Raw genomic sequence first — 16,552 nt, forward strand, 5'->3', positions numbered from 1 at the left:
GGGGTATTGGTTTCAGAGTATTGTTTCCTGGTTTTACTACTCAGTAGCATGAAGATAGAATTATGATTCCAGCAGCTGTGCTCATTTTTCAGTTATTTCTTCTGCCATTAATTCTTAACAGAATTTATGTTTAGAATGGGTGTTTTATATAGAGAAGAACGGAAGAGACCTAATTCACTACAGGAGCAACAGATACAATTCCAGCACTACAAAAGAATTTTTCTGAGGTCCAAACTTTTCATGGATTGTTGACCTTTCTCACAGCACATGGTGCCATGGTTGCCATAATGCATTTATACATTGTCTTTAGTATTTTTAGATAGACTCAGAAAAGGACTCTGAATATCTGCTCTGAATATCTGCTATTGATGGAATGCTTTACATTACAGAGAATACTTTTCATTATACAATCTATATTTGACACTTCTGCACATGTTGCTTCTACTCATCTATGAAGGAAATCTATATTCGCACAACCTAACACAACTTTAACCTCCATTTATGCAACCAAATCCCTGCTTATTCAGCAAACCCAAATTTTGTCATTACAGAGAAAGAAAAGACTATCCTATACTATAAATCAGATAATGTGAGTTTATTGTATGCTTATTGTTCCAAGTTTATCACATGCATAACAGCTTCATAATTATTATGGACTTCAGAGATTTGATATATGAAATTACCTGAAGTGTGTGTACAGAAGCTGAGGATAAATGGTAATAATAGTGCTCTCTGCCTTACAATCTGTGAGTAGATACGCTACTGCTGTTTGTCTATTCTTGCTTTGGTCTGAGGCAGCTGACTTTCTACTTCATTACATTTCCAAGAAGATACTCAATTGTAATTCCTATCTCATTTTGAACTACATTTTTATATTACAGGATATTGTAGAGTACCCTCAAAATTGCTTGGAGAGAAACACTGTTAGTACAAATTTGTTTCTAGAATATCACAGAAGGCATTTTCAAAGGCCTCCAAACCAATATGAAGGTCTACAAGGTCTTGCTCATTTGCCAGCGTTTGTACGTGATCTGTATTTATGTAAGTCTTCATAGTCAGATGAAAAATGTCTTTGGAATTTGCTTTAATAACATTCCAAATATAGACTATGTAACCATTTGGCAAGTCTCATTATGACATCAGAGTGCTGATTGAGACAAATCTTTGGTGGCTTTATGCCACCTTTTTTGACTCCATTGTTTCGAGCTGATGAGCTCACAAGCTCAAGTAGTCAAATGTATTGAAAGGGTCCATAGGTTTTGTTAAGCTCTGTCAGTTGAACTTGAGTCACTTAAAATTTACTAGAGTGAAAGGAGTCAAAGCTGGACAAGTTTAAAAAGGAAGCATTACAAACAACTTTGTTTGGGAATTTAAAAGTAGGTTGCAGTACTGAGAATTACAGGTCTCCGATGCTGAGAATTATATGACATGATTTAAGAATGCATTGTGGAAAAATTCCATAAAGCTCAGCTCCATGCTCCCGTGATCCTGAGAGTGCAAAACTATAGGGTCAAGCTCACCAATATGTGTGAATTCATACTGGTAAGCCTATTCATTCCAGCTACCAACAGTGAGGAACTGATGGTGAAACTAATTTTGAAGAAGCTAGTTTTTCTCCACTCACAACCTATGTTCTTCAAAAGGATTATTTACATAACTTCATAACTTCTATGCCATGTAGCAAATAGCTTAAATTCAATATGATTCCTATCAGAATCAATGAGCAGTGCATTGCTGGACTTCCCTGCATGTTTTGAGTTGTCGTTTCACCATCACATTAGATGGACGTGAGAACCTGGCTTCCAATTCCTTTCCCTTTATGCTGCTGCAATGGTACAGTAACACAGACTCTCTTCATTTCTGTGAGGTAGATCTTGCAAGGCCAGGTGGTGTTTTCAGGCCTTACTTTATCTCTCTGTCGAAATCTGGTTAAAATCTTTATCTTCAAATACAGAAACAACAGAAACAATATCTTTTTCCTAAAAACATATTTATATTTTATATTAATTCTAGCATAACATTTATCTAGTATACATTCTTAACTTCTTTGATTAATGTAACTCTAAAGTCAGCATGCTTTTATTTATCCATCAGACTCTGTAATGTTTCCTAAATGTGGTCAAACATAACTGCTGTCGTCATAATCAGAGCCAGTTGTTTAAATGCTCAGTTGTGAGCATCTAGTGGAATAGTTTTAAATAACAAGATAAACAGTACAGCTGCCAAACCAAAGTAATCTTACACTGCGGGGGCGTGTGGCACAGAAAATTTCCTCTTTGTCATTTTTATTTGAGTTTGAAGCTGGACCTGGGCTTAGTTCCAGCTCAAAAACACTGTTCACTTCAAAGGCTCCTAAATCGTCCCAAGGAGGTAATTTTGGCAGCCAATTGTTTTTGTTTGGCCAGGAATCCTAATAGCAAAAGCCGTCTGCTCCAGCAAATGAAGATCTCTATAATGCTCAGCCTTCCCATTCCTGATTTTATCCTGATATGGGGGGTGCACAGGTTTCACTGATTTCCCTGTCTCACCCAACGTTCACCACTTGTTAAACTGTTCACGATTTGTTAAGCTCTACGTAACTGTCCTGCGTGTTAATTAATAAGAGACTTCCTATGTTAAAAATAATGGATATCGTGTTCTGCTCTGAATTACTGCTTAATCCTAAATTATTGCCGGATTATCTGCTTGCTTTCTCAGCAACTAAAGCTGGTTTGTTGATTTTTCCATTCCCATGAACAGAATTAGTCTGGTTAATTTACTGAATTAAATGTAACTAGCTTCACTTTAGAAGAAAACCATTTGCAGTTGTGTTGGAGATACTATAATATTTATTATAATAATTATATGGACAACTTTTCCTGCAGTAAGAAGGTGCTTGTGATGCTGAACAGACACTGAAAATTAGAATATTGTGCCATGCTTAAAGTTTAATATGAAAATAAGCAAGTAGGCTGTTTCTGTTGAATAAGAAATTGGCCAGTCAAAGGCATAGAGAAAGATTAAAAAGTAAATCTTGTGAATCATTTAAGAATGGAATAGTACTCACTTTCACACCACACACAGATTATTTAATTTTGAGTGTATATCTGCCTTGCTATTTTAAGATTTATGCACCAGAATTTTGGAGGAATCATAGTTAACAAATTTAGTTATGAGATGTAAGAAATGATATGGTTCCATTTTGGCAACGTGCAATGCAGATGAAATGCAGGTGGGACCAGTCAGTGTTTGCATGATGTTTACTAGAATTCAGAGGTGCTCTGTTCGTAGAGATGCAGCTGAACTGTTGTTTGTGAAGCAGCTAAATCCAAATTGTCCAGGGAGTGATAATTTTGTTTCATGTCATTAAAAAAAAAAAAAAAAAAAAAATTATTCTCTTTTTAAGAGAAAATGAAGCCTTTCAAATTGGGAAATGAGTTGAAAAGATAAAACTTCACTTTCATTCACTCATGGCCTCAGACATCCCATGAAGATGTTTCAATTCCATCCACTTCTGCAGAGCTACTTGTTGGCAATAGAAAACAGTACAAAGTATTCAGAGCGACTTCTTAAAAATGAACCATCAAATCCTAAAAAGCTGAGAGTTCATCTGTGGCATGTTACTTTCTAAAAGTAAAAACCATTTTAATGTAAACCAAGTGTTTTCTATTGTTATACTATCCTCAGTATTTCAGGTTCAGAGAAAATAATTTTAGTAGGAATGCTGTAATACCTTGATCCTAAATACCATGGACTTGCTAATAATTTACCAGGAGTATTTATTAGTAAGTAGACAAATAAAATAAAGTTTACAACACTTAGTTTGTTTTACTTTCTCGTTTGTTGGCTGAATTGACATTGTACTCTTAAGGCATAGTTTCATTTGTGTTTCCCTTATTCAATTTAGATTTTTAAGCATTTGCATTTAAAAAATTAAATGTAATAAGTAAGAACTTTTCCTGGGAAAAACACATGTTCAGGGATCACCCTGCTTCTCCTAATCAATTTGTAGCCACTAATATTTACGTAATATATATTAATTTTTTTTTACCATTTCTTATGGAGCTGGTTTAGTATCCATATTTCAAAGTTAAGCAAGGTAGAAAAGTTAAAATATAGCAGGGCTGTTGTGCTTTCCTTAACCTGCCTGGTTGCCAGGGAGGAGAATAAACTTTTGTTTACCATGATTTGCCAAAGGCTCTAAAATCTAGTTTCTAGAGCAGGAAATTTCTGCAGTTCTTATAGCGGCTGAGAGTTTAAAATACATATTTTCTTGCAATTAAAAATGCTTGTGCTCCTCTTCAAGGTAATATTCATATAATGTAAAAATGTATATTTAATATTCACTGTTTTGCATAATTTACATTCTATCTTACATAATAAAATGTAACTAGAAGACAATATTTAGAACTCTGAAATACCTTAAAAAAAAGGCAAACCCATTTAAGCCTAACATCATTTTTTTGTCTCTCTTCTCTCTAGGACTTTGAAACACTGTTTTCATCGATTGCTCTCTTTGAAAAGTTTGGAAAAACTTACTCCAGCACTGGGCAAATAGTGTAGTTGTCCTGGAAACTACAAACTATAAGACACATGAAAAGTAGTCAATAAATGTATTTCAGCAAATATACAGCAGCATGTTGACTGAATGTCCCATAAAATACACCTTTTGTGATTTGTACTGTGTCTGAAGTAATGTTAAGTGATTTTGCTTGATATTTAGGCAATATGGCTTCCAAGATTTATCAAAAAATATTTATTTTTTAAAAAAATTTATCTTAAGAAAATTATTTCTGCTATATTTTATTTAGTATTAACAACTTAGGATACAAAACCAGAGTCATCAAATAAAATACTCGGAATCACATTTCTTTATTACACATTTGTAAGTGAGGTTAACTCTAAAAAAGAAAAAAAGTTTAGAAATTTATATCTCTTTTTTTTCTCACAACTATAAACATATCTGGTTCATCAGGGTTGTTCATCATCTTCAGTCTTGTTGGGTATCCTTAACCAATCTGTGACTTCAGAAGTGCAGGATAGGCATCTACATGGAAGATAAAATACTATTTAAAATCCTGTTAGCATTTCTGTGGGTGAAAGAATTTCAGTCTTGGAAAAAAAAAGAGTTCTGAAAACATATATACCTTATTACTGGATCAGTTTTTCTATTTCCACTTAATTTCCTTTATCACTACCTGTGCATTTACTCCTAGTCCCGTATGCTGTGAGTACATAATCGTGTGATGCTTGGTCAGAAGAACACATTTGATGACACAAAACTGATACTTGTTTCCTCTGTCCATTAGCAAGCAGTCCTGCCAAATATTGAGTATCCTCAGAGCCCATCCACTTCAAAAGGCTCAAGGAATTCAGCATCATGGGAAGATCTCAGCATATCTAAAGATCAAACTATAAGCTGATTCTTAAAATCATGTGAGTGAATTTTTACAGGAGTTTTATGCTGAGTTTTCTATGATACCATATTTGCTTTTCATATCATTTGACTATATTTGAATCAAATATATCTGTTTATCTGTTATTTAGTGGTAGGCTTTTTATTACTAGTTTTTTTCATTTGATTCTTCTGGCCCCTATAAATGTGAAGAAAACCTCAATATCTGCTTGTATCAATACTTTCTGAACCTGGTCTAGTGGAAAGTGTGCCTGCTCATGGCATGGAGGTTGGAACTGGATGATCTTTAAGGTCCCTTGCAACCTCAGCCATCCTATGATTCTATAAACTAGGAGTCACAAATTTCCCTTCTCTAGGTTTTTGCCTGTCAGGCTATCTGAAAAAGTTTTACTGCTACCACACACCATAGTAAAAGCCCTTCCAACTCCATTCCAGCAGGTTGCAACAGCAGACACTGGGCTTTACTGGTATTACTTTATGGAGTTTGTTGTTTTGAAGCTTTAAAAAGTTTATTTGTATTAAGAAAAATTAAGTCTGGAAAGTGGGAAGCAGCCACCCCAGCTGCTGAGTTTCCCAGATAAGATTTAATCTGATCCAATGTATCAGAGTGCTTTAGTTGTTCCTGGAAGGGATTGAACATGAGACACTTGTGCAAAACTGTTGATGAATAAAGATGGCACAGTAATTTTTATATGTGAGAGCTATCTATTTGATTGCTCCAGCTTTAAGGTAGTTCATTACAGTAATTCACCCTGTGTTGCCTCTTTAACTTCCTACCACAGTTTCCCATCAGTCCGATTAGAAATGGCAATGCCTTTATCAGATTAATCTTTCTTTCTCTTTCTTCCTTTCAGTATCTCTGACCCCAGGACAAAGCAAAGCCTCCCACTCAGCCCGTACTGCAGGGTGGTAGTGCTCATAGCTGAGGGTCCAGAGCACAGAAGGAGGTTACACACTTCCAATGGGAATTGTTTGATACACAGACACCTTTCCTCCTCTTACCAAAAAAATACCAAAGCTTTTCTGTTTCTATGTAGATAACCAGAAACATTCTTACACAAAAACCAGGTCTGTTTACTTTATTAGATAAATAAGCATCCACAAAACTAATAAAGTAGCAAACGTATTACCTGTGAGGTTTGGATTTTGGGCATCTTTTGCAAATTGTATTTCACAGGGAACCCAATTTTCTTTATCTGGAGTTCAAACAGAATTTATGTCATTCATGAGCACATAGCATCCAAACTATTTTGTGTGGCCACAGTATAATCCCGGAATCCTTTTATTTCTCATTAAGTATATCCATCACTTTCTCATTTACATTTAGACAAACTATTTAATAATTATTCTAGAGGGGCCATTTTGTTTTGCTGTCTTGCTTAAATCAAAATGTTTTACAGTTTTAACTAAAGCCAGTTAAAGCTAAAATTTTGATATTTCTATTCACTGCAGTAATATAATGAAGAAGATAGGAAGAATTTTGATGATGTCCTTATGTAACCAACTGTCTATCAGTATAAATACTGATAGTGTAAGTGGTTTTACTTTACTCCTGTATAACTTTCTTACTGATATAGTTTCCTCTTCTGTTTTAATTATCAAATTGCTTTTTCGAGTATATTTGAATAATGTTTTTTTTAACATTTTGTATACTCTGGGTTTTCCTTATTAATAAAATTGTTGGTTTATAACATGCTATGTACTTCAGAGAAGACATTTCTTTCTTATAGGAGATGTTAAAATCTATTCTCACAGTACAAAATCTTAACACACAGAATGACACCAGAAAATGAGCTGAAAATTTGTAAGGACCTCCTGGACCTTGATGACCCTGCAAGACTTGTAGCCTCTTAGAAATGTAGTTTACTATGACATTTAGCAAAACTCTCACAGCAGTACCTGAAAATCAAGAAGAATCACTGTGATGGTAGGGAATTTGACAAATATCAGTCTTCAGAAAAAGAGGAATGTATTGAATGTATTTCAGTTAATTGTAGTTTAACAAATGTGAATAGTAAAGCATCCATAGCCAAACTACAGCAAAGGACCGGATTGCTGCTCTCTGCAATAACAAAATAGGGCCTTCAGCATGCAGCAAGACAAGAATGGCCCTTGCTTTTCAGCAGAAGAAAAGTAGTTTTTGTAATTTGAACTGCTTTAGTTTACATGTGCAGAGGAAAAAAAATACTGTTTAGATTTTTCCTGCTGCATGTCTGCAGAGGCTTAACAACACCTTTAGAAAACAGCACATACTGGGAAGAACCCATCCTCCCAGTGCACTACCAGAGCATCTCATGGTGTGTCACTTACATATTTTTGTCTTACATACAAAAAGCCTGGAACCTAATACCTTGATGCCCACCTATATCTGAGCAATTTTTATAGATCATAGACCTTAATAATAATGATGTTTGGTTTGTATCAGATGCACTGGCCTCTACATGCCAGGTGCTGAGGGTTCAAAGCTGCTTTGCACCTCTTTGCTAAAGACCAATGATCTTTGGATTCAACCACTTGTGGGGATGGCAGTGCTCGTAGAAAGATGCAGGCAAAGGCATTAAAAGGAAAGAGCTATGTGCAAAAATTGGCTCACAACCTGTCTCATCCTGAGAAGCTTCAGGTATATTAGAAAATGTCTGGTAACATCTATTCTTACCAAAACTATCTGCTGTTGCTCAGTGGATTAAAGATCCTTCAGTATTGCTGCCCAATAGTTTTTTTGACTGCTACATAGCTGATGCAGTAAACACAGCAAAATTTCTTAATTTAGGTAATTTAAGAACTGCCTTCTGGGCTGATCCAAGATGTTCTCAACACTTGTGAGGGAAAACATTTAGCTTGCAATGCCCTCTAGAGGCAGATTTGCCATAGTAGTGGTGGTGCCTGCAGATACGCTCTTCACTTTTCTGGTCCTGTACTGGAGCTTTCAAGAAACAGGTTTGGAGTTTTTTCTTCTTTTTTTCTTCTTCTTCTTCTTCTTTTTTTTTTTTTTTGTAGTTATCCACATGTCACATTTCTATAGGAGCAGAGATCTAGAAATTTTAGGTGTTCTGCAACTGATCTAGATGCCTCATTCTGGACTTGTACTGCAGGGGCTTTCAAATGAGATGGGGCCATATTTAAACTGCAAAGCAACATGGTGATGCTTGCAAACAATAATGGAGTTTTACACATCAGTGCTTGAAATTGAATAAGACTCTGAAAACATGCAAATTAAAAATATTTCTAGCAGCTTACTGTTATTCCAAAGGCTCTGTTTGCCACAAGCCTTCCATAAACCCATGGCTCTCAGTTGAATGAATTTAGAAGTTCTGCTTAGTCAAATGATGTTCTCTGTCTTTTCCTGGCAGCCATGGGCTCCTATACGCAGAATAGCAGAGAGTGAAAAGCAAAAGAGGAGCATAATTTGTTAATATCAAAATCTGGGTTGTCCCATACTAAAGTAGAAACACTACAAGGGAGTCACATCCATGTAATCTGAAACAGAATTTGCCCCTTGAAGCTTTTATTTGTCTTCATTCATAGAAGGTTTTTTGGGATGAATTTTTTTTCACTAGTTGACAAAGCTTTCTGGTAGGCCTGGAAAAATGTCAGCAAAGAGGCTTGGGCAATGCTGGCTTGGCTTCATATTTTACATCTTTTAATAGTTCAGCTCATTAATGAGAAAATCATCTGGCTTCTGGCACAATCAGATGCAGTCACTTATCAGTACATTGAGTTCAGTTTATAGTACTCCGATTCATATTCATGATCAGAGGATGCAGTGGAGCAATTCATTTGTGCACTGCTGCATTAAGCAATCACTGCCAAAATGTGACATATTGAGAGTTTGCATTAAACTGCTTCCTTTGAGCATCTTTGAGTAAAGAAAATCCCAAGTGCAGAAATCTGTTGAGATAAATCACTCAGCCACTTCAAGAAAATTGTTGAGATTCTATGTATATAACAGTTAAAAAAAATCCATTTACTGGTGCTATTGTACGTGTGACATGGTCACATCCTCAAATACAAGTTTAGATTATTATAACAGCTAATAACATGTACAAACTAGATCAGAATTATCCCAAACTGAACCCTCTTTTTCACCCTTAATTTATTTATGCTGTCTAATGAAAGTTAAGGTTGTTCTTGTTTTGGCTGAAGATATTCAACAATGTCAAAACCCCAGCCTTTTACATTCTGTATGTCATGGTACAAATAAGGGGCACTTGTAGTTGCAGTCTGGACAAGCTCACAATGACTCAGTTTTTAGGAAGGGACAGTGCTAATAAATTTGAGAGAGATGCATCTTGTGTACTGTTGTGAGAAGAAGGTGAGGCTAGGTTTAGTCACCTTCTCACTTATTCAAAGTTTGTAGCATGGGATGGTGGTGATTCCTTGTTCACATTCTTCATTTGATTCCGTCAGATCATTTTCTACTGTCAACCTTTGTCATCTTTTCTTCAGGTTTATAAAGTCTGAGCTACTCAGTGGTAGGAAAAGAAAGAAAGAGAGAAAGAAAGAGAGAAAGAAAGACAAAAGAAAGAAAAGAAAGAAAGAAAAGAACGAAAGAAAGCAAGCAAGCAAGAAAGAAAAAGAAAGCAAGCTAGAGCTGTAAGTCTGTGCTCATTCATACATGAGCAAAACAGGTGCTAAATTTCCTCTGAATGTGCCCTTAATGTAGCTTCTCTGGCTTGAGTAGGATTGTTCTTGGTTTTTCTCATTGGTATTTTGATCAAAATCTGGGCCAGTGAATCACTGCTAAGAGGAGAAAATTCACATAATATGTAAAAAAAAAAATGAAATGGGCTGCTTATACTTTATGTTTTTGTAGCAATAATAATCTCACCTATTCCTAGTAATCACCTGTGTTTCAGCACTGACCAAACAGTCACTGACATGGGTCTCACTTCAGTTCAGAAGGCATTTGTTGGCTCCATGTTTCCTGTTTTTCAAATCCATGTAGGTGAGATTCTTGTGTACCTGCTAGGAATCATTCACCCCCATGGTTTTCTTTCTTTGAGCTTTGCTTTTATCCTCCCACTGGATCCATTTCCCCTGCATCCTAGGATACTTTTACTATATGCTAATAGTGGCATAAAAAGTCTTCAATGGAAATTAGTTGAAGATCAATTGGGAGTAAAAAGCTCAAATCTTTAAAATATTTGTTTGCAATATTTCTCTCCCTCTTAAGATCCTGCATCTCCTCCACCACCAAGTGTTGCCATCTGCAGATGAGAGGAGAATTGGTTTGCCATCAATCTTTCGCTCTAGGCAGCAGAGCAAATGGAGTATTCTGAAGCAGTCTGTGTGGCTCTTAAACAAAACCCGGACATTTATTTGAATCAGAAGGGTCCTTCTGACTTCCTCCCAGTCTCCTGAACACACCTTTGACAGCGCCATAAACATAATCATTATGCAACTCTTAGTCTGACTGAATAAGTTTATATCTTAATCCCACTCAGAATATATCAATGTATCTTATGATATATTTTCTAAAAGTTCGAATAATCCTAAATCCTCCTTGGTCCAAATGATTACTTAAATCATCCATATTGCTAGGCTCTGTTTCCAAAGTCTTTTACAATCAATGGGATCACCTACAACTCCCCTGAAGTACGTAGTTGTTGTAGTGTTAAACTAGATACAGAAGAGCAGAGAAATATATATATACACATATATACATATATATGTATGTATATATATATAGTCTGCTCCCAGGAGCTTGTGCTGTCTAGTGAGCTCCCACTTTTTTTTATGAAAAGCCCTGGAAGCTATTTTGGTTTTTTCCTGAATGGTGTAACATCCTTGTTCTCACACTTCCAAAGAAAGGGTGCTGACCTGAAGTGTGGCCAGGAAGAAGCATTGTTGTGACTGCAGCCCACTGTCCTGCAGCCTATAAACAGTAGTCCAAAAGGAGACCCATGGAGTTCTCCTGCACAGCAGTGGCTGCCACCAGCAACCTCCCTCTGAGCAGGGCCTCTCAGAGCCAGGGAACTCTCACATTTGCTGTACTCAGAGGATCGCTGAATGATCCTGGGCTGACACCCCAACTCCTTCAGGCTCAGCCCTTCACCCTTCCAGAAGATGCAAAGTTATCCAAGGTGAGCATTTCACTGCCTTCAAGGGGAATTTTTCACAGGTACCTTGCACTGACTCTTTATGCCTGTGTGCATACAAGTGTGCAAATGCTATGGCAAATCTGGGAGAAATGCTGCTCTTTTAGATGTTTAAGTACCTTAGATATATAAGTAAGTTAGGCTGGTAAAGAAGTTAAATTTAAGTTATAAATCAAGTTTAAGTACTTTTGAGTGCCTTTAAGCCTTTAGGCTGTACTCGTTTTTGTCCTTGCCCTTTCTATCCTTTTGTCACACACACACACTGTTTTTGTCCTTCCCCTTTCTATCCTTTTGTCACACACACACACACACACACGCACACACACACACACACAGAGTTCTCAGTTTATTTCTGTTTTGATGGACTGGATTTTGTTTGTTGCTTTTTTTCCCTCAGTGTGCCTTAACCATCTCCTAAGTAGCAGAGTGAACCTTTGCCAATGAACTCTGTCATGCTGTCGCTTAATATTAAATCAGTATTTACTGATCCCCTCGCCGGTGATTCTTTAAGTGAACTCAAACACTCATTTGTAGTGCTGGGACCATACTGGGGGCTACTGGGAGCAACTGGGAATGGCAGGTGTGTGCTGGAGGCAACTGGGACATACTGGGAGTGAAAGAGATCATATTGGCAGCAACAGGAACCATGCTGGGGCAACTGGGATGATTGGGAACGAGTGTGCTGAGAGCAACTGGGATATACTGGGAGTGTCTGTACTGATACTGGAGGGGCCAACACTGGGAACAACTGGACCATGCTGGGGGAAACTGGGAGCAACTGGAAATGACTGTGTCTGCACTTGGCGACACTGAGATGGTACTGGCAGTGACTGGGACTATAGTAGGGGCAACTGGGATCACACTGGGAACACACTGGGAGGAACTGGGAATGACTGGGCCCATGCGGGAGGCAACTGGGACCACACTGAGAGTGACTGGGATCATACGGGGAGTGACTAGGAGCATGCTGGGGGAAATTGGGACCCCGTTGTGGGGCAATGAGTATATACTAGGAGCAGTTGAGATCACACTGAGGGTGACTGAGAGTGGCTGTGAGCAACTGGGATCAGATTGGAAGCAACTGGGAGCAACTGGGAGCATGCTGGAGCAATTGGGATATAGTGGGAGAGACTGTATACAACTGAGATCATACTGGGAGTAACTGGAACCATATTGGTGGTGACTGGGAGATCACGCTGGGAGGAAATGGCATCACCCTGGGAGTGGATGGGTTGATATCGGGAGCAGCTGGAACCACGCTGGAAGCAACTGGGATCATCCTGGCAGTGAATGGAACCATACTGTGAGTGGCTATGATCACACTGGGATCATACTGGAAGAGACTGGAATTATAGTGGGTGTGAATGGAACCTGACTTGGAGTTATGGAGAGCTACTGTTTCCACACTGGGAGCCAACTGGGCCCAGGCTGGGAGCAACTGGCACCTACTGGGTCCACACTTAGGGCTACTGGAAGCAATTGGGAGGGACTGGGATCATACTGGGAGCGACTGGGACCAAACTTTAAGCTACTGGGAACAACTGAGAGGGTTAGGTCTTAGGGTTAGAGTTGGGTCAGGGTTAGGGAATGGGTTAGGGCTAAGCTTATGGTTAGGCTTAGAGTTACATTTATGTGTGTGTGTGTGTGTGTGTATATTTTTATTTATATATTTATATATTTATATCCACACACACTTGTCCAGCTCTCTGCCCATTACATTTTTTCAGGGGTCTGTTTTGGGGATAGACGTTGGTATGGTTTCACAAGTTTTGATGCATCTTATTCAGAACAGATCCTCCTATTTGCTGCCCCTTTTTCAGATATCAAAAGGAAAAGAAATTTAATACAAAGGCAAAAGAGAGTGCAAGTTTGAGAGCCATGGGAAACAGGCAAAGAAAGTAGTGACTGGAAGAACCATAGAAACCATCCTGCTCATGTAGTCCAGCTAGTGACATATACTGCGAGTATTGGGAGCACTTTATCCAGGCTTTAAACAGGAAAATGGAAGGGAAAGGGCTGCTCTGGGCAACGGCATGAGTTACTGAGGGCTTTGTGCAAGGCAGTGATGGCAGTAGTTCTTCATCTATGCACAGTGACTCAAAGCCAGATCTCTGTGGTAAGGAATTTGCTGTAGACCCATGCTGCCCATGAGAAGGCAGGAATTCTGACTGAGAGCACTTTCCATTGCCTGGTACCACAGCTCCTGCAACCTGTTAGTTCGTCACTTGCAGTCTAATGACAGTTGTGGAGGATGACCGTGACAGACAGCTGTGTCTGTTAGCATCGAGAGAGAGCTTATGTCTGACCTACTTCTGGCAATGATTAACACATGATTTAGCTCTCATTCATTTCTATTCATGGTCATATATCTCACAGCTGTTGCTGAACACCAAGAATCGGGAAAGGTTTTTGATGACTCCATACAAATGCATCATCAAAGGGTGAGATCTAATCATTTACAATAACAAGTTATGATTCTTGTTAAAAAACAAGAATACTTGCTCCTGTTGCTCTGAAGTTTTTATTTCTGTTTAAGCACCAGCACATTCTAGAAATGTTAAAACAGTGATGGTGTATTTAATTTCTCATAAAAACTATCAATATGCTTATTTAATTTCTCACAGCTCACAGTGTTGAGATGAAACCACCAAATAAAAATAAGTTTAATAATCATCTTTGAGATGTTTGAAAGATTTCCAATTGTACATATTCTTGTTCAACATTTTATTTTTACAGTGGAGACTGCATGATTCCTTCTCCAGTATAATTGTACCAAAAGGGACAAATTGCTTTTGCTGCCTCAATATTTAATCCACTTACATCTCTGTCAGGTTAACAAACAAGTTACAAATCTATGGCCAACCGGCAACTAGCAGTGCTGCAATAGTTCCACATGCATGGACTTAGAAATTCACAGCTTTGTTGGGAATGGCATGTGGAAGTTCATTTGATGTTCAGTAGCAGTCCAGTAGTTGACCACATGTGGACTGGGAGAGTATCTCCACTGACTGAAAATGTTTCTGGCAGGTTCATTTATCTACCTATCTATTATCTAAAAATGTAAAGAGGCACATTGTGCAAGCATAGCCCTTTTGTGGGAGGTTTTAGAAGCTCTGAGTAAGGGTGGGTATGTGTGTGAGGGTTTGTACACTTAATAATTTGCTTGAATTCAGAGAGCATTACAATTTTTGAAAATCTCTCCCATGATACCGTCTTGAGATCCCCACAAATGACTAATGTAAAATCTGGCTCTTGAGTATCTTTATTTCTGTCCCCTATAATTTCCTTTCATTAGTTTGGTTCTTCTTCAATAATGATTGCTCCAAATATCAACAGATTTTGACAGTACCTGCTCACGTCTCACTCGTCTTTGCTTCCACTCTGCACAAATCTGACTGATATAGACAAACTTCTAAAGGTGGTCAGATGCAAAAGATTTTCACAGCTGTTCTTGTTGAGGGCATTCAAGCTGGAAAAATGTGTTCTTACATCATAGTTCTTTTTTAAGAGCAGATACAGAATTGGCAAAGAAAGTACAGGTATTTATTTACAAAGCTGATTGTATTAACAGGTGAAAAATATTTTTCTGATAATTTAAGAAATTAGAAAGAAGTGAAACTTGTGTTTCAGTCTTGTGAATGTTTGATGTAGTTTTGTTATTCACAGATTTTTCTCAAAGTCCAGCAGCTGGCCAGAACTAATAATTTACTTTTTTTAAAATATAATGGTAGGTTTATGTCCACTTGGGAAGAAAATAACAATGTCTGTGCCAATGATTCTTGAGAATTCTTTCTTCTGGGGAATCTCAGATTCCATTATAAATATGAAGATCTTATATAAACAGCTGAAATTTGGAAGACTCAGATTTTCTCCTCATTATGAGTACATAAAGATAGATGGAGAGAAGATTCACCTTGAACAAGTCACTACTAACCTTCTGCTGAGCTTGAGAACTAGTAGGCTGCCCCAGTTTTTACACTGATAAAAGGAGTCTAGCCATGCTGTTTTCTCAAAATATGTTGATAAACTGTCTCTTCACAGCAAGAACACATTTAGCTGATACATCTGTTACTCAGATTGTCACATAGAATTAGGAAATCAATTCAAATATTAAGTATTTTATTGCTATCTAGGAGTTAGAAGCAAGGACTAGAGGGATCAGTCTTGGCACTTGCTATGCAGAATTTTTAAATGAATAATCTTAGAAACAACTCAGTATATTCTCTAACAAGAGAAAGTAGTTACAGATGGCAAAAGGATTTTGCTCAAAATTTATTTTTATTTTACTCAAAATTTTATAAGTAGAAAAAATGGCTTTACAAGAGAGATTTAAAATCTAACTGAGAAGTCAGAGTGATGGGGCTAACTCTGGTCAGGGTCCTGGCTATGGGCCCAATCCAGCAGTTCCCTTGGTTTACTGGGCTATTCAGACACTGTTTGCCACCCCTTGCTGTGAACCACTCCTGGGACCTCAGAGGGAGCAGGTGTGTGTTTTACGGCTCTTCATCATAATACTTTGATGGGTTGCTGAAAGTGTTTGCAAAATTGGATATGCTTAACACTTTGCAGTTTTTGACAGAGCTGACTGTTAAAAAAGTGCACCTAAACCCCAACATTAAAGAAGGGCAAAAGTTATTTCTATGTCAACTGTCATCAGAAGCTGAAAATACTTTATTCATCCTTGTGATCCCAGTGATGCCCCTTCTGATAACAAAGCCTGCTTTTATTTGTTAGTCAGTGATGGATTCTAAGACAGATACCATCTCTGGTTTTATGTAACAAAGAAAATTAATCATGTTGATTTTTTCCAAAATATAAAATACCACTACTGATGCCCAAATAATCTGAATCTTTACTTGGAGACCTGAAGTGGAACCTATCAGATAAGAGTTATGTGCAGAGCAGAGAAAATTTTTGTGTGGATCTCTGTCTGTTCCATTGAAAAACTATGGCAGGGAGCCTCGAGAAAAGATCTAGTCTTCCCTTGGCCACAATTTATATATTTTCTCAAAAAAAAAAAAAAAAAAAAAATAGGCCGGGGAAAAAAGGGTGGAAGTCT

General features: G+C 37.6%; 1 protein-coding gene across 1 annotated transcript in view; it reads left to right on the forward strand.

The window, feature by feature from the left end:
- Nucleotides 1–7,047, forward strand: part of SPATA17 (spermatogenesis associated 17) — an 88,259-nt gene extending 81,212 nt beyond the window's left edge. The window contains 1 exon segment of the mRNA XM_008630340.2: nt 4,462–7,047. Within this exon segment, the coding sequence (XP_008628562.2) occupies nt 4,462–4,542 (81 nt within the window). The 3' untranslated portion in view covers nt 4,543–7,047.
- Nucleotides 7,048–16,552: the final 9,505 nt, after the last annotated feature.

Source organism: Corvus brachyrhynchos, unplaced genomic scaffold (genome assembly GCF_000691975.1).
Source record: "Corvus brachyrhynchos isolate BGI_N302 unplaced genomic scaffold, ASM69197v1 scaffold101, whole genome shotgun sequence".
Classification (NCBI taxonomy): domain Eukaryota; kingdom Metazoa; phylum Chordata; class Aves; order Passeriformes; family Corvidae; genus Corvus; species Corvus brachyrhynchos.